This window comes from Acomys russatus, chromosome 26, assembly GCF_903995435.1.
Source record: "Acomys russatus chromosome 26, mAcoRus1.1, whole genome shotgun sequence".
NCBI lineage: Eukaryota > Metazoa > Chordata > Mammalia > Rodentia > Muridae > Acomys > Acomys russatus.
This window is the reverse complement of record NC_067162.1, coordinates 36,038,503-36,062,820: the sequence shown is the minus strand read 5'-3', so window position 1 is coordinate 36,062,820 and position 24,318 is coordinate 36,038,503. Positions and strand designations below refer to the sequence as shown.

Here is a 24,318-nt window from a genome sequence, read left to right as displayed (position 1 = left end):
CGCAACCTCAGAGGCTACTAGCATTAACCTAACTTAAGGGTTACTGAGAGCAGGACCAACATCCCATTCAAGTCAACACTGGTTCTCTGTGATTTTTTTTCTGCTAAATTTGACTGTATTTTGTGCGTATGTATGTGTGTGCATGTGTATATGGACGGTGGGGGTCAGAGGAGACCTTGGGGGAATTGGTTCTCTCCTTCCACCATGTGGATCCTAAATCATCAGGCTTGGAAGCAGGTGCCCTTATCTGCTGAGCCATTCTGCTGGCTATAATTGGGTATTCTAAAACTTGACTTCAGTGTCCATTGAGCTGGGGTGAAATATCACATCTGTAAAATATGTGGCATGTTCCTTCTCAAGAATGGAGCTAGTGCTCTTTCTTTAGTTAAGGGTGCCCTGGTTCACAGTATTCCTTGTGACATAGCTGGCCATGAGTTTTTGTTTAATATAAAATATGCACATCTATAAAGCGACCATGTTAACAATTTAGCCATTGTTGCTTACAATTCCTTTCAGATCTCACAAGCAATAGTTAACTACAACTCTTAGGAAATTATCTTTACTTGAAGGAAGCATGGAAAATAAGCCCCTGGTGGTAAGAGAAAGCTTAAAAACCCTGCATTAAAAACAAAGTCGTCATTAAGGCTAGAACTTTTTTGCAGAGCTGGGCAGGGGATGGAGCTAGCTTTTCCTTCTTCAGAAAGCTTGAAAAGGCCATTACCTCTAGCATACCTACAGTGAGGCACAAAGAGGCTTTCTGATCCACTCCAATAGAGTTGGCAACTGTCCCTCATTATCTAAGACTAGAAAAAATTAAACCTTTTGAAAATCCTACTGTGACAACAAACTAGAACCCACGAGATACCCTGCTAGCATATTCAGACACTTATCAAAGTCACTCCATCAGCCCCAGTTGACGGCTTGGTTAAAGCACGAAACAAATTTGGAGTTTCTGAATATGCACATGTGTGCACACATGACAAGACGAAGGCAGAGCATGCCAAACTCTCAACAGCCAGAAGCCAGAGCATGCCAAACTCAACAGCCAGCATCTTACAGAAAACAACAACATCACACAACAAGGAGGATAGCTCACGTTTTCTCTCCACATTTGGAAACTCCTAGTCCAAGGTTAACAGGACTACTACAAAAACCGACCATGCCTCTAGAGTGGCATCAGGAAACCAGAAGCCTCAGAACCACCTCAGGACAAACCAAAAGCTGAGCAGTGAGAGGAAAGGGCTGTAAGAGCTTCTCAAGCAAGTTCTCCTCTACATGGATGGGAGAAGGGGATGTGGGCAGACTGCCGGCAGCACCAGCCTCCGTCTGGGGCCTAAGTTCCCCCATGTGTAGCCCTCTCTGCCTATAAAGTTCTAAGAAGACAGTGAAGGCATAGGAGGACAGCACCATGCTCCATTTGGGTTTCCTTTGCCCTTTGTTTTGTGTATATTGTTACAAAGACCCTCAGCAATGACTCTGCAGGACTCAGGACAGACATCTTACAGATGAAGACATAGTAAACTTGTGACTACATAACTCAAGGTAACAAGTCAGGCACTTTATCATGAGCCTAGCCTTCTCATTTACGGGCTAGTAAGTTTCCAGGGTACCACTTCCTTAAGTTACAGAGGGGAGAAGCCAAAGTGTCTTAGAGCACAGCTGGACATTAGCAATATACCTAGAACTCAACAGATTCCCGAAGGTGAAGGCAAAGGGTTAAGAGTTCAAAGTCAATCTGTATTATATAAGTTTGAGGCCAGTTGGGATCACATTATTAAGACTGTCTCAAAAGAAACAAACAATAAACAATCAAATAAACATAGTAATAATAGAGCCAGGGTTCTGGCACTGCGGGGCCAGTATTCCAGTGCCTCCTCTGCTTCCTACCAGCTAGCTGCCTGGGTTCCTAACCTCCCCTGTAAACTGGGAGTAGAGTTAGTGTGACGAATGAGATGGTGGACATAAACCATTCCAATTCTTTCACTCAGCAAATGCTTGTGCCAGGCACGATGTAAGAGTTACAGCAGCAACCAAGAGATAGTTCTGGTCTCACAGAACTGAGAACTTCAAACTACAAGAAGAAAAATAAGTAAGCAGATAAATAAATGCTTACAAAATGTGCTTTAAAAAAAAATTAAGATCACCACAAATGATTGAAAACAATCACAGGAAAGGCCAGATGTTAAGAGCTGAGCTCTAAGGGGGGGCCAAAGGAGCTGTGTGAAGACTGGGAGAACAAGCATTTCTGTCACAAGGATCTCATGATGTGCAAGCGTCACTCATGAGGAAGGCACAGCAACAAGGAAGACAAGTGCGACTGCAGGACATCCTTCTCATCGGGGTTGGAAAACAACCAGTACACGCTGCCACCACTGAGGATTACCACATCTATTTTTAAAATAACAAAGATGAGCCTTGCTTGAGAAAGGTACTGTGTCTTGTCCAAGGTCAAAGTTACTCAGAAGAGGCCCTAAGACGGCAAACTCTCATATTCTACTTCCAAACACAGCATAAGCCCACAGCTCTGATTTATTTCACTAATGACAGCTTTCTGCACTGTGAGGAGTCCTGAGAGCACCTTGAAAACACAAGCAGTAACACGGTATCAGTGTCCAGGCACCTGGTCAGTCAGGAATGGAAGGCCCTACCATCGGAATCTTACCACACGAGAGCAAAAGCTGCTCAGACCTAACTCAAAGGCTCCAAAGTGGAAGCAGCCTCTCTTCTTGCAGCTGGGAACGAGAGAGAAAAGGATGCCCCAGAAAATTCCACAGCCTGTTTTAAGAGGCAGAGCCAGTGATGCAAACAAGAGCTCCACCTCAAGTGAGCAGCACAGAAAAAGATAATTACTCTATTTGTACAAAAGAACGAATTCCTTAAAACAGTGGTTCTCAGTCAGGCTGGTACACTCACCCCAGCAGGAAGCAGTCTGAGGTGAACTTCAATAAGCTCCAAGTCTTGCAAAAGGACAGGATGGTCCTATATACTAAATATAAATAAATAAATAAAAGCACTCACTACCTATAATGTTAATAAGAGCCTGCCACATATACTTGAGATGTACGGAAAGACAATAGCTCCAACTTTTCCTTGTGTTCCTATTGTTCAGTGGTGCTCCCTATTCCCTGACAGGACCAGGGTGTGGTGGTGGGGAGAGCGCAAAGGCTTCAAATCTGAAGAGTGTGAGATTTTGGAATTTACTTGTAAGTTCGTAACTCTTGTCAGGGAACCTAGCAGTGGAACAGGGATAAAGAAGTTTCTAGTAAGAGGCAGACTTAAGAAATCTTACCAAAGACGTAAGTCCTTTCCACCCCCTCCCCCATATGAGCTATAAAATTACAGTTGTTTGCTACACTCAAAATTCTGTGATTTTAGAGAACCGAGTACACTATTACCAGCTTTAAAAGCATACCAACGGCAGTTCATCTGCAAACATAATCACAACGGCCTCACCAATATAGCTGACTTCTCCTGGACTCAACTATTTAGGGAAGATTAATTCCAAGATGCCTAAAGCAGACCAAACGCCAAAAGGGAACCAAAGACAGACAGACAGACAGACAGACAGACAGACATGCCTTATATCTGATTTCCAACACCTTAATTAAAGTCAGAGAGGCTTTAAACTAACCACTATAGCCCACCAAAGTTACTTCACCAATTTAAGATTAGGGAATTGACCAAAAGAAAGAAAAAGATAAACAAACGAACTACCCTGCTTTGAAATAGCTACAAGAGTAATCCCACAGACAAACCTTCCAGAAGGCACACTAAGGGCAGAGGAAAGCTTTCTCCTACAGTCTCTACAATCTCCCAACTCACCCAAAGGAGCCTGCATATGTAACCGCTCCGCTCCAACTGCTCAATTAGCAAACAGCAGCCCCACACCCCTTCTGCCCAGTTTTCTAGAAGCCTGCCCTGGCTTCTCAGGACAGCCGACAGACAGACCTGTTTTCCTCTAGAAGTGCCTGCCAGACCTCTTTTGCCCTACCAGCCCGAGCCTGGGAAATCCCCCTCCAGCCTCTTCCTGGCCTGTCACCAGAAGGGCGGACAGTGAGTTCATCTAGATCCTTTCAATCTTCCTCTTCCTCAGTCATGTGCCAACTGCTGGGCAATAACACCCCACCTTGCCGGCTTTTTTTTTTTTTTTTTTTTTTTTTTTTTTTTTTTTTTTGGTAAGATGCAGAATCACGGGAAGAACAAGCCCTTAGCACAGAACAGGAGAAAAAAAAAGATGGAGGGATGTGAGAGTCACTGAGCCAAGTCTACTGCATGCAGCAAGAGACCAGAAGCCTGGGTCCTGCAAACCCAAGGGGAAGGCTTTCCATGTAGCCGACCACACCTGTCTAAGGCAGTCTTCTGCTCCATTTTAAGCAATTTGTACGGCTACCCATCTGGATGGAAAAACTAGCCACCTCCCTTTTCTAGCAAAGGTAAGAACCCTAACCCAAGAACCACCTGCCCTTTAGTTTCTATTTCTCTTCTCACTCTTTGTTTAGGAAACACTGCCTCCCTAACCATGCTGCAGTGGCAGAAATGAAGTGTCCAAACTGTAGGCCAGACAAGACGCTCTCTTCTCTGAGGATCACGATGCTAATAAATGCGAATTCAACGGACAGGTTTCACTCGGCCACCCACAAGTGAACACATGCCTGCAGTCCTAAACCCGGCAGCCTGGTAGCCAGCTTTTTCTCAGGGCAGCAGTTGTCCCACTTGCTCCTATTCACCCTCTGGCATAGAGGGAACCAAGGGAAAGAAAGGCAGGAGTTAGCTTCATACCCATACCTTAGCACACTAAGAGGTCTGGGGCGCCCCGGCGCGCCCTCCCTTGCACTCCACCCTTCAAGGCCTCCGTCACCCGCGGACTCACCACTGTGCGAGCTGAACCACCTGGGTGCGATGTGCAGAGGTAGAGCATCCGCCAGCGAGGCTCGGGAGCCCAGGTACAGCATCCCGTCTCTATGGTGACCGCCGCCGGTCTCCTGGTAACCATTGCCGTGGGCATAGGTGGAGTCCGACGTGGACCCTCCGCCACCCGGCGCCCTCTCGGAGTCGCCGGTCCCGCGGGAGGCGGGGGCGTAGAGGCCAAAGGGCACCCCTCCAGTCGTGCTGGGGTCCATGCCCATCCCGGCCACCGAGCTGACCGAGCGGCTGCGCAGCCCCATCGCCCCGCCGCCCGTCCGGTAGTGCCCAAAGTGGGGCGCTCCTCCCGGCGGCGGCACGGCGCTGTCATCCGTAGAGACCCCCGGGAAGGGGCCCCGAGAGCGGGCCGCCGTGCTCTGTTTGCCCCCCATGTTCGCCCGGGCCCCGGTGGGGCGGGAACCTGGAGGCCGAGACCCTCCCCCACTACTCAGCAGCGGGTGGAGGGCTGGGCGAACATAAAGGCGGGGGGTGGCGGTTGGTCGCGGGGGGGGAGTCACAAAAGAGCCCGGAGGGAAGAAAATGAAAAAAAGAGACAGAGAAATAAACCTCAAAAAATCCTCGGGGCGGAAAAAGGAAGCGAGCGGGGACCCCAAACTAAGAATTTCAAACAGTCCAAGCCGAATCCATGCTCTCCTTTAAGGTCCGAAGGCGCGCGGTCCGGAGCGGGCGCCGCGCGCCACAGGCCGCCCCCGGGATCTGGAGCCTGAGGAACCGCAGCGAAGGGAGGGAGGCGCCGGAGGAGGCCGCCCGCCCGCAGCAGGAAGCGGCGGAGGCTCCGGGCGCCGAGCGCGTCCCCCGTCTCAGGACTCGACGACCGGGGCCGGCGGCCAGGACCACTCCAGGCCTCGGGAGGGTTAGCGGCGGTGGGGCAGCCAGGCGGAGCTCTGGAAGCCGCGGTCGCGTGGCGTCGCGCTCCGGCTCCAGCCGCCGCCGGCCCCGCCAGCCAGCCGCGCCACCCCGCTCGGTCCCGGGCTGCGCTCGCCGGCGCTCCTCGCCGCCGTGGAGACAATGGAGGGCGGCAGAGCGCACGCGCGGCTCGCGGCCCCCTTTTCCCCCCCCCCCCCCGCCGGGTTAACCCCTTCGCAGCCCCTGCGGCGGGGCGGTCCGCTGCGGTCCTGGAGGTCCCCACCCACCGGCCGCCTGCGCCCGGGGCTGTCCGGGGACAGGCTGGCTCCAGCCGCGGGGCGTCTGCGATGGAGGTCAGACTTCTTCCGGAACCCAGCACTGCTTGAGGCGCTATGTTCAAGAAGAAACCCTGGGGGAGCGGTGGGGGGAGGTGGGGAGGAGGGGCGGCGGCCACGGTTCTTGCCGGTAGGAAGGAAACACCAGGCAAAAAGAAAATCAATTTATAAGCCTACCTGGGTTTGAGGGTCACTGGGCGAGCTCCCCTCCCGCCACAAACCTACCCTCGCAGCACCCTCTGGTGGATGTGCTGTCCGTTCGTTTGGAGGTTCCCGGTCCAAGGACCCCAACCAACGTTTAGGAAGTTTAGCATTTTGGGCGAGAGTTAGTTTGGACCCAAATATCGAGAGTCTCAACATTTGGGGTTAGCTTTTAGGAGACACAACAGTGCCCTGAGCGGGGCACCATAGGCTTTGCTGACGTTAGGTCGGAACCAACTTATTTGGTCCAAGCAAACCAGTCGATTCCTTAGGCTAAAATGTAATCCTCAAAATCAATAGGTGAATAAAAGGCATGGAAATAGAACCATGCAGCTAAGAAGTGGTTTTAGAAACTCCTTGCCCAAGGCCGACTCCCCTATTGTTTACCACGTATTTTGACATAGAGCGACAAGGCAAGGACACAGCGAGTACTCAATAAATATTTGTTGACCAAATTGCATTTTGCGACAGAGAATCACCTTTTCCAGCTCAGCCTGTCTTTCTCAATATTCACCTTCGCTTATTCACTGGACAAATAACTTTTCAAATGCTCACCGCTACATATAGCATCACCCAGGCACTGGACTGACTTCCTGTCACTCTTGTCAAGTGTTCCAGGTGCTTTTAAAACTGGAGTGTGGAGAAAGATTAAAAAGGGCTAATAGGCCTGTCTCTTCCAGTGTAGCTAGCCTGAAGGGCCTCAAGAAGATGGCTGTTTGCAAGCATAGAGTGCCTGGTGGTGAGCAAAAAGTCCTGAACAAAGAAGTTAAGAGTTTTGCAAGAAAAAAAAAAAATAATAATAATGCAAGAAATATCGTAGCTGTGGTGCGCAATTTAGTTCCAGCACTTGGGAGGCAGAGGAAGGGCGATCTCTGAATTTGATGCCAGCCTGGTCTACAGAGTGAGTTCCAGTACCTCCAGGGCTACACAGAGAAACCCTGTTTTGAAAAACCGTGTGTGTGTGTGTGTGTGTGTGTGTGTGTGTGTGTGTGTCAGTGCTGGAGATACACAGGGGTATCTTAACCCTCATCTCAGGGGCTAAGAGTACTTGTTCATGTAGAAGCCCCAGGTGCAATCCCAGCACCTATGTAGTGATCCAAACCATCTGTAACACCAGATCCAAGATGCCACACATGCATGCAGGCAAGATATTCGTTTTTTATTTAAGTAAATCTAAAATTTTATAAATATAAAACAAACACATTGAGGTAATATTGAGGATATTTTCTGTAAGTGTCTAAATCAGGAACTTGTGCACTTCTAAAACTAAAATGAGTGATCTGAAGAAATTAAACTTCCAGATGAGGCTGGAGGGACAGCTCAGGAGAAGGCACACTGCTCTTGCAGAGGCCTTGACTTTGTAACTCCAATTCCAAGGAAGCTGATGACCTCTTTTGGTTCCCACTGGCACTCACACATACGTAGCACTCACTCATGTAGACACATACATACAAATAAAAATAAATAAACAAATAAAAATAAAACTATGAAAAATTTTTTCTCAGAAGAAAGACTATGGTATCAGGAAAGGGATGGTTCAGTATTGTACAGAAAAAAAAAAATCTAGATTCCTGACACCTATTTTTGAAGTTAAATACATTATAACCATCTTAACAAAGTAGCTTTGTTTGTTTGTTGCTTTTCAAGACAGGGTTTCCCTGTGTAACCCTGGCTGTCCTGGACTCGTTTTGTGGACCGGGCTGGTCTCCAATGAAACGATTAAAGGCATGCACCACCACGCCTGGCCAGTCAGTGCTCATAACCTCTGAGCCATCTCTCCAGCCCCCTGGACCTCTTTCTTTAAAAAAAAAAAATTGGGGGGCTGGAGAGACGGCTCAGTGGTTAAGAGTGCCGCCTGCTCTTCCAAAGGTCCTGAGTTCAATTCCCAGCACCCACATGGTGGCTCACAACCATCTGTAATGTGATCTGATGCCTACAGGTGCACATGCAGGCAGAACACAGTATACATAATAATAAATAAATCTTAAATTAAAAAAATTTGTATTTTATTTATGTTTATACCATGTGTCAGGAAGTGCCTGTGTAGCCCAGAAGAGTGAGTGTCAGATCCTCTGGGGGCTGGAGTTATAGCAGTTGTGAGCTCCTCAGCATGGACGGTAAAGACATAAACCTGGGTCCTCTTGGAAGAGCAGTAAGTGCTCTTAACCACTAGCATTGCTGCAGGCCCCTGACCTCTACCTCTTGTTTTTTCTGTTCTTCTCTTTATGTTCTTACTGCTTACGGGTGAGCTGCTTTGTGGCACTCTTCCATGCAGCGGGGTTGATGAATATTGATTGGCCCACCTTCCAGAACAGGAGAAAGAGCTGCTAAGCCAGGTGCTGGAAAAGCCCACTGCAAGTGTGAAAATGCAGCTAACACTGCTGCAAAAGCCTGTTTCAAACATGTCAAGAGCATATGAGAAGTATAGGGCTTACACAGTGCAAACAACAAAGGAGATGGGTTGTCAGGACCAGCCCCTGGGTATCAGTGGGACCCTGGGACCCTCTCTTCACTGTCTCTATTAGAGGATGGTAGGGCTTTCCAAGGCTTTGAGGGAGCCCCCAGCACCTCCACAGGGAAAGACAAAAGTCTTCCATTGAGAAATATCCTCCTGACCCCTCTCAGAGCTCTTTATGTTAAAAGAAAAAGAAAGAAAGAAAGAAAGAAAGAAAAGCAAAAAACTGTTTTGCTCGAAAAGGAAACATTTGAGCAGAGAAACAAGCAACCAAATAGGCAAAGCCTGGAAGCTGAGCGAGCATGTGAGAACATCCTCAAATATTTGCTGATTGACAAAGAGAGGAAAACTACTAGTGGGTCTCAGAGCAAGGGTCCAAGGTTTCGAGGTGTCAAAGAATTTGGCAGTCGTGGTGGGGAGCAGTGAGCTACCGGTACGTCTTGCTGAAGAGGGGACAGACAGAAGACTAGAAAGATGAGAGGCTGTTTAATATAATGCTGGTGGGAATGTAAAAGGATCCAGTCAGCACGGAGGTCAGGATCGAGGGTCCTCAAAAAACCCAAAATAGGTCTAGCATGTGATCTGGTTGCACTACTCCTGAGTACTTACCAAGAGGATGCCACGTCAACCTATCACATCAGGGTGAATTGCAGCTCTATTTGCAGAAGCTAAGTTATGAAACCAACCTATGTTTCTTTAAAAAAAATTTTTTTTAATTTTTACATTTGTACTTTTTATTTATTTGTTTTTGTTTCTTTCAAGACAAGGTTTCTCTGTGTAGCCCTGGCTGTCCTGGACTTCCTTTAGTAGACCAGGCTGGTCTCGAACTTACAGCAATCCTCCTGCTTTTGCCTCCCAAGTGCTGGGATTAAAGGCATGAGCCACCATGCCAGGCGGCTCCATTTGTACTTTTTAGTGTATATGTGTTGTCTGTGGATTCTGATGTCAATAAAGGATAAAGGCATTCTTGCCTCACCTGGGTGCTAGGACTCAAACGTGGGTCTTGTGCAGGAGCAGTGAGGGTTCTTAACCACTAAGCCACCTCTCCATCCAGCAACCAGTGAAAAAGGAAAACAGCTGAGTTTACGTATTGTGGTTAGCTGCTGTTTAAAGCCAGCTGAGGCTCTGCGTTTCAAGGTTTGCTGTGTAGCTTGCCTTCTTGTGGCTTGACTGTAACCTTCTGGAAAGACAGGAAGGTAAGAGCTCAGGGGACACCACGGCTCCCCAGTCTCTGCCTCAGATAGGACACTCACTTGTGACTCTCAGATGTGTGCGGGCACGAAGAAGCAGCCAGGGACTTTCGCTTTTCCTTTAGAGTCCCCAGGCTTTGATGACAGAGTCATGACATGACTTTGTGGGTGGGACGCCATGTGTGGGTGGAAGACGTTTAAGAAGGGCCTGAGGAGGCAATTGGAGAGGCACAGCTGCGCTGTCTCCTTAACATTCGTTCTACATGAAAGGAAGAAAGCACTGAAAGAACAGAGAGCACCAAGGACCTGAAATCCAAAGTACTTTCTGTGCTTGCAGCCCATGACAGGATTTCGAGGATTGGAAGCAAGGTGTGGTAGCTAGTAAGAGGTGGAGGCAGCAGGCGGGGGTGGTGGCGCACACCTTTAATCCCAGCCTGGTCTACAAAGCGAGTCCAGGACAGTCAAGGCTACACAGAGAAACCCTGTCTCGGAAAACCAAAAAGAGAAAGAAAAGAAAAAGAAAAGCTAAACCAAAAAGAGAAAGAAAAGAAAAAGAAAAGCTTAGGAGAACTGAAGAAACATGAGCAAGAGAGCTGGGGGTGGGGGTGGGGGCATATGGGGGCGGGGTGCGGGGAAGGGGTGCGGGGGCGGGGGGCAGCATATTGCAGGAAAGCAGTCAACGGTGACCCAGCGTATCACCAAGCTACCTGTGGACAGACAGAGCTTTGGAATGTCTTTATCTCCAGGCATCTCCCTCTCCCCCCAGGCCAGACTCCAACACTTATGAAGGGGCTTCCCTAACTAGCTCTTTACCTTTTCTGGATGTACGTAATTTCCCCAACTTCGGGTCACGTTTTGTTAAGTACTAGCCATACCTGACCGGCAGGTAACCACTCACTGAGAGGAGTTATACAGCATTTACTGTTTCCAACTAATAAGCAAGTAAGAATACAGCCTGAGCCGGGCGTGGTGGTGCACACCTTTAATCCCAGCACTTGGGAGGTAGATCTCTGTGAGTTCGAGGCCAGTGTGGTCTACAAAGGGAGTCTAGGACAGCCAAGATAACAGAGAAACCCTGTCTTGAAAAATAAAAAAATACAGCCTGTGTGGCTGGGCATGGTGGCGCATACCTGTAATCCCAGCACTTGGGAGGCAGAGACAGTTGGATCTCTGTGAGTTCGAGGCCAGCCTGGTCTACAAAGAGGACAGCTAGAGCTGTTACACAAAGAAACTCTGTCTCAAAACAACAACAACAAAGAATACAACCTGCTAGGGAAATTAACACATTCATTGATTCTGACGTGCTTTCATAAACAGACATAGAACATAGTATTTTCTGGGGGTTGGAGAGATGGCTCAGAGGTTAAGAGCACTGCCTGTTCCTCCGAAGGTCTTGAGTTCATTTCTCAGCAACCACATGGTGGCTCACAACCATCTATGATGAGATCTGGTGCCCTCTTCTGGCCTGCAGGTGTACATGCATGAAGAGCACTGTATACATAATAAATTTAAAAAGAAAAAGGAAATAATATTTTCCCTGAGTGTGGTGCAACATGCCTGCATTCCCACTTCTCTGTGGTTTTGTTTTGTGTGTGTTTTTTTTTTTTTTTGAGGCAGGGTTTCTCTGTGTAGCCTTGGCTGTCCTGGACTTGCTTTGTAGACCAGGCTGGCCTCGAACTCACAGTGATCATACTGCCTCTGCCTTCCAAGTGCTGGGATTAAAGGTGTTGTTCACATTCCTAATGAAGTATCTTTCCTTTTCACAGTGTACCCTATCAAAATCTTAAAATATCCTGAAACACTCAAATGTCACTTTCAAGGTGCCATTTCAGCCCTTCCATTTAGGTTATTCGATCCTGACACCTTGATTGCAAGTCTATTATAATATGCAATTCATCCAGCCAAGTGTTTCTCTACTGTGGAGGGACCAACTGTTCCAGTTTTCTGGTACCGAACAGTTTTTCTGGGAGCCAAGACTTTTTGCTGGTTATAGTGTTAAAAACCTGGACCATTGCAGGCAGATGACAGTGAGATGAGGATCATCCTAACCTACAGACAAGTTTGTCTTCCCCTTTACAACCAGCACTCCAGTGGGAAAGGAGCCAGCACCTTCTTTCCATTCATTCAACAGCTTGCACATAGGAATACTGGCAATAGTAAGAATAATAGTTTATATTTGAGCCTTTACAATATGTCAGGCCCAGTTCTTGGCCCCTTACAACAGCTAAATAAGACCAGCAATTTCCACTTCTGCAGAGAAAGTGATGCTAAGCCAGTTAACCCAGGATTTCAAAAGGTAGGATTAAAGAGAACTCAACCAATATCTACTACACTAAACATCTTTCTCCTCCCACCCCCTGTCCCCATGGAGACAGGGTTTCTCTGAGTAGCCTTGGCTGTCCTGGATACACTAAACTTCTTGACTGTATTTTATTTCATGATCAAAAGTTATCTAAGACTCCAAAGTCTATTTGCCTACATTAATGTATTGATAGAAAGTATTAGAAATCAAAGTCACGGGGGTTGGAGAGATGGCTTAGTGGGTAAGAGCACTGATTGCTCAGTGAGAGACCTGAGTTCAATTCCCAGCACCCTCATGGCAGCTTACAGCTGTGCCTCCAAGATTCGACATCCTCACACAGACATACATACAGGCAAAAACATCAGTGCACATAAAATAAAAAAATTAAATTATATAAAAAACCTAGTGTTTAAGAAAACAAAAGAAGCCGGGCATGGTGGCGCACGCCTTTAATCCCAGCACTCGGGAGGCAGAGGCAGGAGGATCACTGTGAGTTCGAGGCCAGCCTGGTCTACAAAGTGAGTCCAGGATGGCCAAGGCTACACAGAGAAACCCTGTCTCGAAAAACCAAAAAAAAAAAAAAAAAAAAAAAAAAGAAAAAAAAAAAAAAAAAAACCAAAAAAAAAAAAAAAGAAAATAAAGCCATGAATAAAACACCATTATGGGGCTGAGCTGTGGTGGCCCACCCCTTTAATCCCAGCACTTGGGAGGCAGAGGCCAGTGAAGAGTGAGTTTCAGGACAAATCCTGTCTAAAAAAAAAAAAAAAAAAAAAGAAAAAAGCAACTATTGTTCACCTTAATTACAGATCGTGTTATCGTGTGTATGTGTGTGTGTGTATGTGGTGTGTGTGTGTGTGTGTATGCTTATTTGTTTTGAGACAGAGTTTCTCTTTGAAGAGCTGGCTTGTCCTGGACTCGATTTGTAGACCAGGCTGTGCTCAAACTCTCGGAGATCCACCTGCCTCAGCCTTCTGAGTGCTGGGATAAAAGGTGTGCGTCACGCTTGTCGTTGTTGTTTTGGTTTTTTCCAGACAGGGTTTCTCTGTGTAGCCTTGGCTGTCCTGGACTAACTTTGTAGACCAGGCTGGCCTCAAACTCAAGAGATCTGCCTGCCTCTGCCTCCCGAGTGCTGGGATTTAAAGGCGTGTGCCACCACCCTCCTGGCTATTTTTTGTTTTTCAAGACAGGGTTTCTCTGTGTAGCCTTGGCTGTCCTGGACTCCCTTTGTAAATCAGGCTGGCCTCGAATTCACAGAGATCCGCCTGCCTCTGCCTCCCTAGTGCTGTGATTAAAGGCAAGTCATTTAACATTCGGTGTAAACCACCTCTCAGGGTACATTCCTGGGGAGTGGTCTACCGCACACTGGTGAGAGAAAGTGAAAGTAACGGCTTAGTTGGATTATGGAATTGTTTTACCTTTTGAGACTTGCCTCCCGCCCTTGTCGCCCCAGCCTCCCCAAAGTGTCGCAGAGACCCTGAGGAGTTTCAGTACTTAAGAGGCGCGGCTGCACAGGAAGAAAAAATACATTGTGCACACAGATTTCTCAAAATCGTGGTGTCAGGCATCCGAAGAGGTGTTTTCCTTTGGTACGGATGTCGGTTTTGTTCATAGGCACTGTGTAGGAGAATACAGGGCTTTGCTCTTGCCTCTGCGCTGACTACAATTCCCGGCAGAACTCTAGGCGAGGGTGGGGGGGCGTGTCAGCAGCCGCGGGGTGTCCGGGTGACGCGTACTGATGACGGATGAAGGGGGCGGCCCTGTTTGGCGGGCAAGCAAGGTCCGCCGTTGGGGGAGAAAGCAGAAGAGGCGGGGTCCATCATTGGTTTAGCCAATGAGTTGAGGCCAAGAGAAAGGCGGGGAAATGGGCGTGGCCTGATTTATTAGGTGGCTGTGTAGGGTTTACTATCCCAGGGAGTCTCAGGTCCTGGAGTGGGGGGCTGGGGGTCGCCGACCGGCACCCCACGGTCGACTAGGGAGATGGCAGCGCGCTGGAGCAGCGAGAACGTGGTGGTGGAATTTCGGGACTCTCAGGTGAGCTGTGCTTCAATGGAGCCGTCTGGACATGCGCTTACCGTGGCTTAACACCACCTCTCCGCCCCCCCCTCTCCCCCCCCCGCCATCCGTCATTCCCTTGCTGGGGCGGGGGGATGGATCTGGAGCTGTCAGCATCAGGAAAGCCTAGGGGAGCTTTGATCATTGGTCAGGACAGTTAGGACAGGCGTGTACGGGTTTTAGGGTTCCACTGGAGCTTACGGGTCTTGGGACACCGAGACAGCGATAGTAAATGCTGAAGAGAATTCTATCCTTGTTCAAGGTAGTGAGGCGGGGTGGGCGAGGGTGGGGCATGGAGGTGTCCACTTCTTGAGGTGGTCGGCTGCTCTTGGTGACTTCGGGAAAGTTGCCGAACTTGTCTGAGCCTCAGCTACTTTGACCAATCTCACTTTGTAACATTTTTGGGGGTGAATTTGCGAAATGCTGCTTTGCAGAGTATCTGTTCCAGCCCCTGACCTACTAAGTGGTTGCTAATGTGGGAAATACTCGGTTGTTGACAAAATACATGTCTTGTTTAGATTGGACACCTATGTAGTCCATCCTTGACTTTTTACACATTAGTTTTCTTGCCTGTAGAATGGAGATCATTATAATGACAGGACTGGCATTAGAATTTTATGAGGCCACATGTTTAAGATGTGTGACACAGTGGCTGGCACATGGCAGACGTCGAAGATTGTTAACATTCCAGGCTGGCAAGGTGGCTGGTAAAAGCGCTTGCTGCCAAGCTTGACATCATGAGTTCAGCCCCCAGGACCCACATGTCAGAAAGAACCAGCTGCCACACATGTCCTCTCACCTCCATATACATGCTGTAGTACACATATAAACAGTAAGTAAATCAGCATAATAAAATATATCTTTAAAAAACTGTTAGCATCAAGCCCTTGAAATGTCTCCGGTAGCAACTCTTGTCACCAGGCCTGAAAACCTGAGTTCCATCTTTGGTACCCACATAGTGGAAGGACAGAGAGAGCTCCCACAAGTTATTTCCACATATGGCATGGCATGTGTGTTCACACACACAAAATAGATGAAAAAAGTCTAATTCAAAAATTAAAGAAAAAGGCCTCATGTGGTGGCGCATGCCCTTAATCCCAGCACTGGGGAGGCAGAGGCCGGTGGATCTTGGTGAGTTTGAGGCCAGCCTGGTCTACAAAGTGAGTCCAGGACAGCCACGGCTTGTTACACAGAGAAACCTTGTCTCAGAAAATGAAAAAACAAGCAAGCAAACAAACAAACAAAAAAAATTTTTTTTTAAGTTTAGATGTATGCCTGATTTGCCTGAACGTTTATATGTGAATCATTTGTATGTCTAGTGAGGGCAGAGGCCAGAAGAGGGCATGGAATCTTGGAACTAGAGTTAAAACAGTTGTGAGCCTCCATATGGGTGCTGGGAATCTAACCTGTGTCCTCTGGAAGGGGGCCAACCAGTTCGTTCTTTCTTTCTTTCTTTCCTTTTTTTTCCAGACAGGGTTTCTTTGTGTCACCTTGGCTGCCCTGGACTCACTTTGTAGACCAGGTTGGCCTCGAACTCACAGCGATCCGCCTGCCTCTGCCTCCCGAGTGCTGGGATTAAAGGCGTGCGCCACCATGCCCGGCTGTTGAGTGCTTTCTAATGTCTTTGGTTTTGAGCCTAGCCTTTAACAGCTGAGCCGTCTCTCCAGCCCTGAATACTTCTTTCTGTGTGTCAGACTTTTATTCACTTGTCTGTTTATTTATTTATTTTTGTTTTTTCAATACAGGGTTTCTCTGTGTATCCCTGCCTGTCCTGGACTCACTTTGTAGACCATTTGTTTATTTATTTATTTGCTTAGTAAGGGTTTATTTACTTATTTCCATTTTTTTGTGGCGGTTTTACATGTGTGGTGTGCATGTATGTGTGTGTACGCATGTTTTTGCGTGTGCACACACACGTGTCTTAGCGTTTAATTGCGTCCGGCTTACAGTTGAGAGGTTTTAGTCCATTATCATCATGGCATCGTGCAGGCTGGCATCGTGCTGGAGAAGCTGAGAGTTCTACATGCAGATCTCTGGCTACAGGAAGAAAGCTGTGGGCCACTAGGCAGGCTTGAGCTTCTGAGACCCGAAAGCCCGCCCCTACAGTGACGTACTTCCTCCAACAAAGCCACACCTCCCAATAGTGCCAGTCCCTATGGGCCAAGCATTCAAACCCGTGAGTCCATGGGGCCATTCCTACTCAATCCACCACAACATGTGTGGTGCACAGGCCCTTGGTTGGTGTCTAGAATCATCCTGATTGCTTTTCCACCTTATTCTTTGGGGCAGTGTCTCTCAGGGAAGCCCAGAGCTTGCCAGTGTGGGTAGTCTTGGTAACCAGCTTGCTCTGGGGACTTCCCTATCTTAGCCTTCCAAGGCTAGAATTACAGGCAGGCTACCACGCCCATCCAGTATTTATGTAGGTTTCTGGGAGCCATTTCCTCAGCCTACCCCCTCTTAAAAATAAGAATTTCTTGTGCTCCTAGTGGTGCACAGTGTTCATATCCAGTTGGTTACACTGAGGGAAATCTAGACTACAGTGTGAGTCTTCTCAAACCCCATCCTGTCTTTTGCCATGAAGGCTAATATGCGGAAGAGCTACCCACCAATCCACTCTGCGGTGCTCTCTGATAAGTAGTCCCCAGGGAGCCTTTGACCAGCAGCTTTTTGGATTAAGGGATCTTGAAACACTTGGTGCTGTCAGCACTGTCAGTGTGAGGTCTGCTTTCCCAAGGGAGGTGCCAGACTCCTACGGGGGAAAAAAACCATATTGCAGTTACCCTTCTTGCTAATTGCTTGCACTGGGCATCAGGACAGAACAGAACATGCACCACGTGTCTCAGCCTGCTAATTTGGAAGATGCTAATCTATACACCTTTTAATTCTCACAGAAACCCAGGCAGTCTCGCTCACTGAAGAGACCTACAGAGAGAGTGCTGGCACCTATACTGAAGTGCTATGAAGTAGGAGCAAATAATTAAGCCTAAACAGCAGTTGACATAGCAGGAGAATAAAGTAAATTGGGTAATTTAACTGCCTTGTGGGAGTTTCTGTTTTTTCCTTTGGATTTTTCTATTTAGCTGAAAGGGTTTATCTGTAGTGTAAATTTGTCTGATGTTGATTGGCAACAGGCAGAAACCAGCTTTATTAATTTTCTCTTACATATAAAGAAGAAGTCAGTACTTCCTGATGCCTCTCTGAAAAAGATAGCCAGAACAGTAAACTTCTGTTCTTGGTTTTTATTTTGTTTTTTTGAGACAGGGTTTCTCTGTGTAGCCCTGGCTGCTCTGGACTCTCTTTGTAGACCAGGCTGGCCTCAAACTCACAGAGATCCTCCTGCCTCTGCCTCCTGAGTGCTGGGATTAAAGGCGTCCGCTACCACGCTCAGCCCCATATTCTTATTTTATATTCTAAAGGATAATTCTTGCAGCTGAGGTGGTTTGAATGCGAATGGCTACTATAGACTGACATATTTGAATGCGTGGCCTATGGTAGGTGGAACGGTTTGGGAAGGACTAGGAGGTGTGGCCTTGTTGGAGGAAGTGTGTCACCGGGGCCGTGCCTTTTCCAGTTAGCTTTCTCTGCTTTCTGCTTATGGACTCAGAGATAAAGTCTCAGCTGCTGCTGTAGCACCACACCTGCTTGCCTGCTGCTGTACTCCCTGCCATGATGGCCATGGACCCCTCTGAAACTGTGAGCCCCAGATTAAATTCTTGCGTTTATATGTTGCCTGGGTCATGGTGTTTGTCACAGCAATTGAAAAGTAACTGAGACACAGGCTAAGGTGCTGCTGTCATGACCTGAGTTGGACCCTGAGGGCCCACATGGTAGACATAGTGGAGAACTGACTCCTGAAAATTGTCCTCTGACTTCTACATGGGCACCATGGCACGTGCTCTGCTGTCCCCAACATACAAATAAATACATGTAAATTTTAGAAAAATTTAAATTATTTTAGGGCTGGGGATGTAGCTAATGGGAGAGTGCTTGCCTAACATGCTTGAGGCCCTAGGTTTGTTTGCTTTTTTTTTTTTTTTTGGTTTCTTGAGACAGGGTTTCTCTGTGTGATATCCCTGGGTGTCCTGGACCCTCTTTGTAGACAAGACTGGCCTCAAACTCACAGAGATCTGCCTGCTGCTGCCTCCTAAGTACTGCCATTAAAGGAGTGCACCACTTGCCTGACTGTTTGTAATTGTTGTTGTTGTTATTATTGTTATTATTTATAATTCATCTGTCTTTACCTCCTTAAAACTGGAATTACAAGCATGTGCTAAAATTAAAAAAAAAAGGAGTAGAGGACCCAGGTTTGTTTTTTTTTTTTTTTTTTTTTTTTTTTTTTTTTTTTTTTTTTTTTTTTTTTTTTCGAGACAGGGTTTCTCTGTGTAGCCCTGGCTGTCCTGGACTCACTTTGTAGACCAGGCTGGCCTCGAACTCACAGTGATCCGCCTGCCTCTGCCTCCCGAGTGCTGGGATTAGAGGCGTGCGCCACCACGCCCGGCTCGAGGACCCAGGTTTGATTTCCAGCACCCATATGGGAGTTTACAACTGTCTGTACGAGTGCAGGTGCATGCCTGCCATAGCACATATGTGGTCAGATGACAGCTTTTAGGAGTCAGTTCTGTTCTTTGTGAGATCTGGGGAGCTAATCCAGGTCTTCAGGTTTGCCCCACAAACATTGTTGTTTCTTTGAGTTCAGTGAAGCGTTTCTCGGTTCTGGTGGACTTAGCTTGGCGTGGGCACTAGGACCCTGGCAATCCAGTGGCCTTCGGTCTCACAATCATGCAGAGTGAGGAATGCAGACCACAGAAGAGCAAGCAAACCAGGTTTCCTTGAGAGGTGGAGTGACAGCTCCCTGCACAGGGAGGACTCTCAAAGATGAGCTGTCATCTGGATTTCTGCCACAGCCTCCCTTCCCCCCTTTTTTTTCTGTCCTGGACTCACTTTGTAGACCAGGCTGTCCTCCAACTCCAAGTGATCTGCCTGCCTCTGCTTCTGCCTCCTGAGTGTTGGGATTAAAGGTTTGCACCACCACCACCACCACCACCATGCCAGGCCGCCGCAGCCCTTTCATGTGTTGTCTCGTTAGTTCAGCTTGTATATAAGTTAGGTGTTGATTTGGGATGACCCTGGAAACACACACACACACACACACACACACACACACACACAGTGCTTTTTTGTATGTGTATGTGTGTGGGTATTTTTACACCTGCATGTAGAGGCCAGAAGTAAACCCTGGGTTTTTGTTTTGTTTTGTTCTTTTGTTTTTTGAGACAGGGTTTCTCTGTGTAACAGCTCTGGCTGTTGTAGAACTTGCTTTGTAGACCAGGCTGGCCTCAAACCATGAGGTCTGCCTGCCTCTGCCTCCCAAGTGATGGGATTAAAGGCATGTGCCACCACTGCCCGGCCTAAACCTTGGGTTTTGGACTTCAGGAATCATCCACTTGTCTTTAAGTCCTTATTTTCTTCTTCTTTTTTAATTTTTTATAAATACGTCTTAATTATTTATTTATTTTTATTTTATGTGCATTGTATGTCTGCGGGTGTCAGATTTTGGAGTTACAGACAGTTGTGAGCTGCCATGTAGGTGCTGGGAATTGAACCTGGGTCCTCCAGAAGAACAGTCAGTGCTGCCAACCGCTGAGCCATCTCTCCAGCCCCAAGTCCTTACCTTTTTAGCACTGGGTTTACAAGCATATGCTATGATACCTGGCTGTTAAAAAAGAAAAAAAGAAAAAAAAAAAAAAAAAAAGAACCAGAGGATTCAGGTTTGATTTCTAGCACCCATATGGCAGCTCACAATTGTCTGTAGCTACACTTTCAGGGAATCCAACAACTTCCGGCCTCCTCCAGCACTGGATACACATATGGTGAACAGGCATGCACACAGGCAAAATGCACATAAAATAATAATAACAATTGTGTGTGTGTGCACATGTGCTTGTATACACATACTTGTGAGTGCAGAGACCAGAAGAGGGTATCAGATTCCCTGAACCTAGAGGGGTACAAAAGGTTGTGAGCCATATGGGAACTGAACTCTGGCCCTCTGGAATCAGCAGACTCTCTTATCCACTGAGCCATCTCTCCAGCCCCCCATACCTGGCTCTTTTTATGTGAGTGCTGAGACTCAAACTCTCGTCCAGGCACCCAGGACGGGCTGCTCTGGTAACTCTAGCTCCCAGGGGATCCAAGGCCGTTAGTTTTTATGGATTCCTGTGTTCTCGGTACACATACTCCTCCCCAAGAGTCACTTCTTTTTTTTTGGCTTTTTGAGACAGGGTTTCTCTGTGTAACAGAGCCCTGGCTGTCCTGGACTCACTTTGAAGACCAGGTTGGCTTTGAACTCACAGAGATCCAACTTCCTCTGCCTCCCAAGTACTGGGGTTACAGGCATGCGCCCCACCATCACCATCATGCTCGGCAAAAGTCACATAATTAAAAGTAAAATAAGCTGGGCGGGAAAATAAACCTTTTGAAAAAAAGGTGTTCATTTGGAAAACTAGCCATTGTAGGGCTATTGTAGGTGGAAGCGACTCAGTAAGATGTGAATACTGTCTGTCACACCAGCACCTGGGAGGTAGAGGCAGGAGGGTCGGGATTTCAAGGTCATCTTCCATTACATAGCAAATTTGAGCCCAGCTTTGATTAAAGGAGACCATATCTCAAAAAAGCAAAACAAAACCCCAACAATGAAAACCAAAGCCTGAAACCAACACAACAACAAAAAGGTAAGTTAGATCACAGTACTAAATCACATCACGATAGATATGAATTACTTGTTTTGTAAAAAGTTTGACATGACGATACAATGAAAGTAGTGAGTGCTGTGCTAGGATCCAGGTGAGGCTGCCCGTGGCCTGGTGACCTTGGCTAACTTACTGCCTTTCTGAGTGTCAGTTTCTTATCCATAAAGCAAGGCAAACACTAGGCACCTGTATCAGGGGCCCCCCAGAGTACCCCAGGATGATAAGCACAATGTAAGACTACAAAGCAGACCAAAGAGCAAAGTCACGGGGAGCAGAGCCTGGACAAAGGGAGCTCCAGCCTCCCCGGGGTCCTTTCGTAATGGAGTCACACAGGGCGTTGTTAATTCTTCCAGCGTCAGTGCCGGAAGTGGTGTTTGGAGCCTGGTCAGTTAGGGACCACAGCATGTACCAAGACTCTCTTAAGGAGAATCGCATGCTCAGGTGTAGCCACAGGGCACCACTCTTAGCTGAAGGCCGGGTTCTCAGACAGTAGCCAAGAGCTGCAACTGCGAGGAAGCCTTCAGAAGGCTCGCCTCAGGCCTGCAGCCATCCTCGTCCTCGCACACTTCCTTTGTAGAGTAGATGTGAGGATTAAAGGAGGACAGCTGTGCAGAGCACTTAGCACATGGCCAGCATCTGCTAAGTGTTTGATACATGCTGCTATTGCATTGGAAATCTGACTTAAATGGGCTTCACAGTGTAGACTTGTGAGCTGAGAAGATCTTTAGGTGATGTCTCATCTGCTCTCGTGTTTTATATATCAGGAACATGGATCCTACCCTCTGTGTGGCACTTGAGTTTGCAGGGAGCTGAGATTTCCCATATCGAAGAGGGACATTTCCCAAGCAACACCCCTCTTGCCGGATGGATAAACAAGAGCCTTGGGCCAGGCGTGGTGGCACACGCCTTTAATCCTAGCACTCGGGAGGCAGACGCAGGTGGATTGCTGTGAGTTCGAGGCCAGCCTGGTCTACAAAGTGAGTCTAGGACAGTCAGGGCTATACACAGAGAAACCCTGTCTCGAAAGAAACAAAAAAAGAAAAGAGAGAAAAACAGAAACAAAACAAAAACAAACAACAACAAAAACCAGATTCCAGTTGGGGTGAATGTTATAGAAACAATGTTGGTGATAGGCGTACACAAAACTCATTCAGAGGTTCACTTTCAACAGGTGAATTAACTACTGCTCAAAGATCTGTTAACAAGGAAACCTCAAGCAGCTGGGAACAATGGTACACACTTAGGACTCCAGCCTTGGGAGGCGGAGGCAGGAGAAGCTCTGAGAGTTCAAGGCCAGCCTGATCTTCATAAGGAATTTCAAAGCAGCCAAGGCTACACAGTGAGAACCTGCCCCCCCCCCCAAGTTGCTGTTTTAATATTTTACTTTATTTTTATTTATTATTATTATTGTTGTTGTTGAGAACCTGCCAAAAAAGTTGCTGTTTTAATATTTTACTTTATTTTTATTTATTATTATTATTGTTGTTGTTGTTGTTGTTATTATTGTTATCATCATCATTATTATTATTATTTTGGTTTTTTGAGACAGGGTTTCTCTTTGTAGCCTTGGCAGTCCTGGACTCGCTTTGTAGACCACGCTGGCCTCGAACTCACAGCGATCTGCCTACCTCTGCCTCCCAAGTGCTGGGATTAAAGGCGTGCGCCACCATGCCCGGCAATTATTATTATTTTCATTTTTTGAGACAGGGTTTCTCTGTGTAGCCTTGGCTGTCCTGGACTCCCTTTGTAGACCATGCTGGACTTGTTGACCTCTGACCTCCACACTCAGGAACATGCATGTGCACTGTCCCTACCACACACTACACACACACACACACACACAAAGACAAAGAGTAGGCCAGATACAGAATGGACAGAAGTGTCTCCAGGCAGAAAAAGCCATTGGTGTAAAGGTCCTGAGGTGAAAGAGGAAGAGACAGCCTAAGTTTGGAGGGCTGGAATTCATTTGGAAGAATTCCTAAGGCTGGGGCACTGGGACAGGGTTTGGAGGCAGAGTCGTAGATGGGCCATAGGAATGAGCAGGAAGCTCTGTGATGGTCTGTAATGCTACCCTCCGCTAAGGATGCGCTCAGTCCTGCTGACTCTGCAGAGCCATGACCGGATTTAGCTTCAGCAGCAGCTCTGAGATTACAGGAAGCACAGCTGGGGGTAGGCTCCTGGCTAAGCCTAAGAGGTAACAAGAAATGACAAGCAACTCAGACATGGCAGAGGATGGCAGCAAGTAATTGAGTAGCGAGAGGACTAGGAAGCTTTGTCCAAACTTAAGTAGAATCTCAGTACAGTTGTATCTGAGAAGCAAGGTGTTTTAGGGCAGGAATGATCATGGATTTTGATCCTGCTGGCATTGAACTTATGGTCCTCCTGTTGCAGCCAGCTAAGTGTTAGGATTACCTATATTACTATGCCCAACTTGCTGAGTGTGTGTGTGTGTGTGTGTGTGTGTGTGTGTGTGTGTGTGTGTGTGTGTTCGTTCGTGCATGAAGGTCAGAGAACTGTTTAGGAGTTGGTTCTCCCACCTTGTTTTGAGGCAGTGTCTCACCTAGTTTTGCCACCACCATGTCAATGCTGGAATTACAGATGTGTGCTACCATATCTGACTTTTCACCTAGGTTCTAGGTATCAAACCAAGGTCATTAGGATTGGATGGCAAGTACTTTTATTTTCTTCACTGAGCATGGCTTAAAGATACCATTCTTATAAAATTTTTACTTATTCCTGTGTGTGTGTGTGTGTGTGTGTGTGTGTGTGTGTGTGTGTGTGTGTATGGTGCATGAGTGCCACAGCATACATTTGGAGGCCAGGGAACAGCTTTGTGGAGTTGGTTCTCTTCTTCCACTGTGGGTTAGGCTGTTAGGCTTGCATGGCAAGCACATCTACCTGCTGAGCCACCTCACTGGTCCTCAATGTAAGTTTTAAGATGGGGCATAAAATACCATTGTCAGCTATGTCTCTGTTCTCTTCATACATAATCTGCAGCAAGCCCCTTCCTTCAGGCGGATAGGAACTCCTACCTGAGTTACTTACTGCAAGTGTTCCTCTCCTCCCTGCATTGGGGTCAGCTAAAAACCCCACACCCCAGCCCGGCAGTGGTGGTGTACGTCTTTAATGCCAGCCCTTAGGATGCAGAGGCAAGTGGATCTCTGAGTTGGAGGCCACCCTGGTCTACAGAGTGAGGTCCTGATAGCCAAGGCTACACAGAACCGTTGTCTCAAAAAACCAAAACATAAAATAAAATAAGACCCAT

The 24,318-nt window shown here is 47.4% G+C and overlaps 2 protein-coding genes across 5 annotated transcripts in view; one reads left to right on the top strand and one right to left on the bottom strand.

Annotated features, from left to right (window-relative positions):
* Znrf1 (zinc and ring finger 1) overlaps window positions 1-5,433 on the bottom strand; it is a 95,492-nt gene extending 90,059 nt beyond the window's left edge. For 2 of the 3 annotated variants that reach the window (XM_051169291.1, XM_051169293.1), the window contains exon 1: window positions 4,871-5,433. In XM_051169291.1, the coding sequence (XP_051025248.1) occupies window positions 4,871-5,294 (424 nt within the window). In that variant the 5' untranslated portion in view covers window positions 5,295-5,433. The remainder of the gene's footprint in view (window positions 1-4,870) is intronic. The other variant, XM_051169290.1, reaches the window with a different exon arrangement.
* An 8,682-nt stretch (window positions 5,434-14,115) lies between these two features.
* Wdr59 (WD repeat domain 59) overlaps window positions 14,116-24,318 on the top strand; it is a 71,542-nt gene continuing 61,339 nt past the window's right edge. For both annotated transcript variants that reach the window (XM_051168626.1, XM_051168625.1), the window contains exon 1: window positions 14,116-14,283. In XM_051168626.1, the coding sequence (XP_051024583.1) occupies window positions 14,230-14,283 (54 nt within the window). In that variant the 5' untranslated portion in view covers window positions 14,116-14,229. The remainder of the gene's footprint in view (window positions 14,284-24,318) is intronic.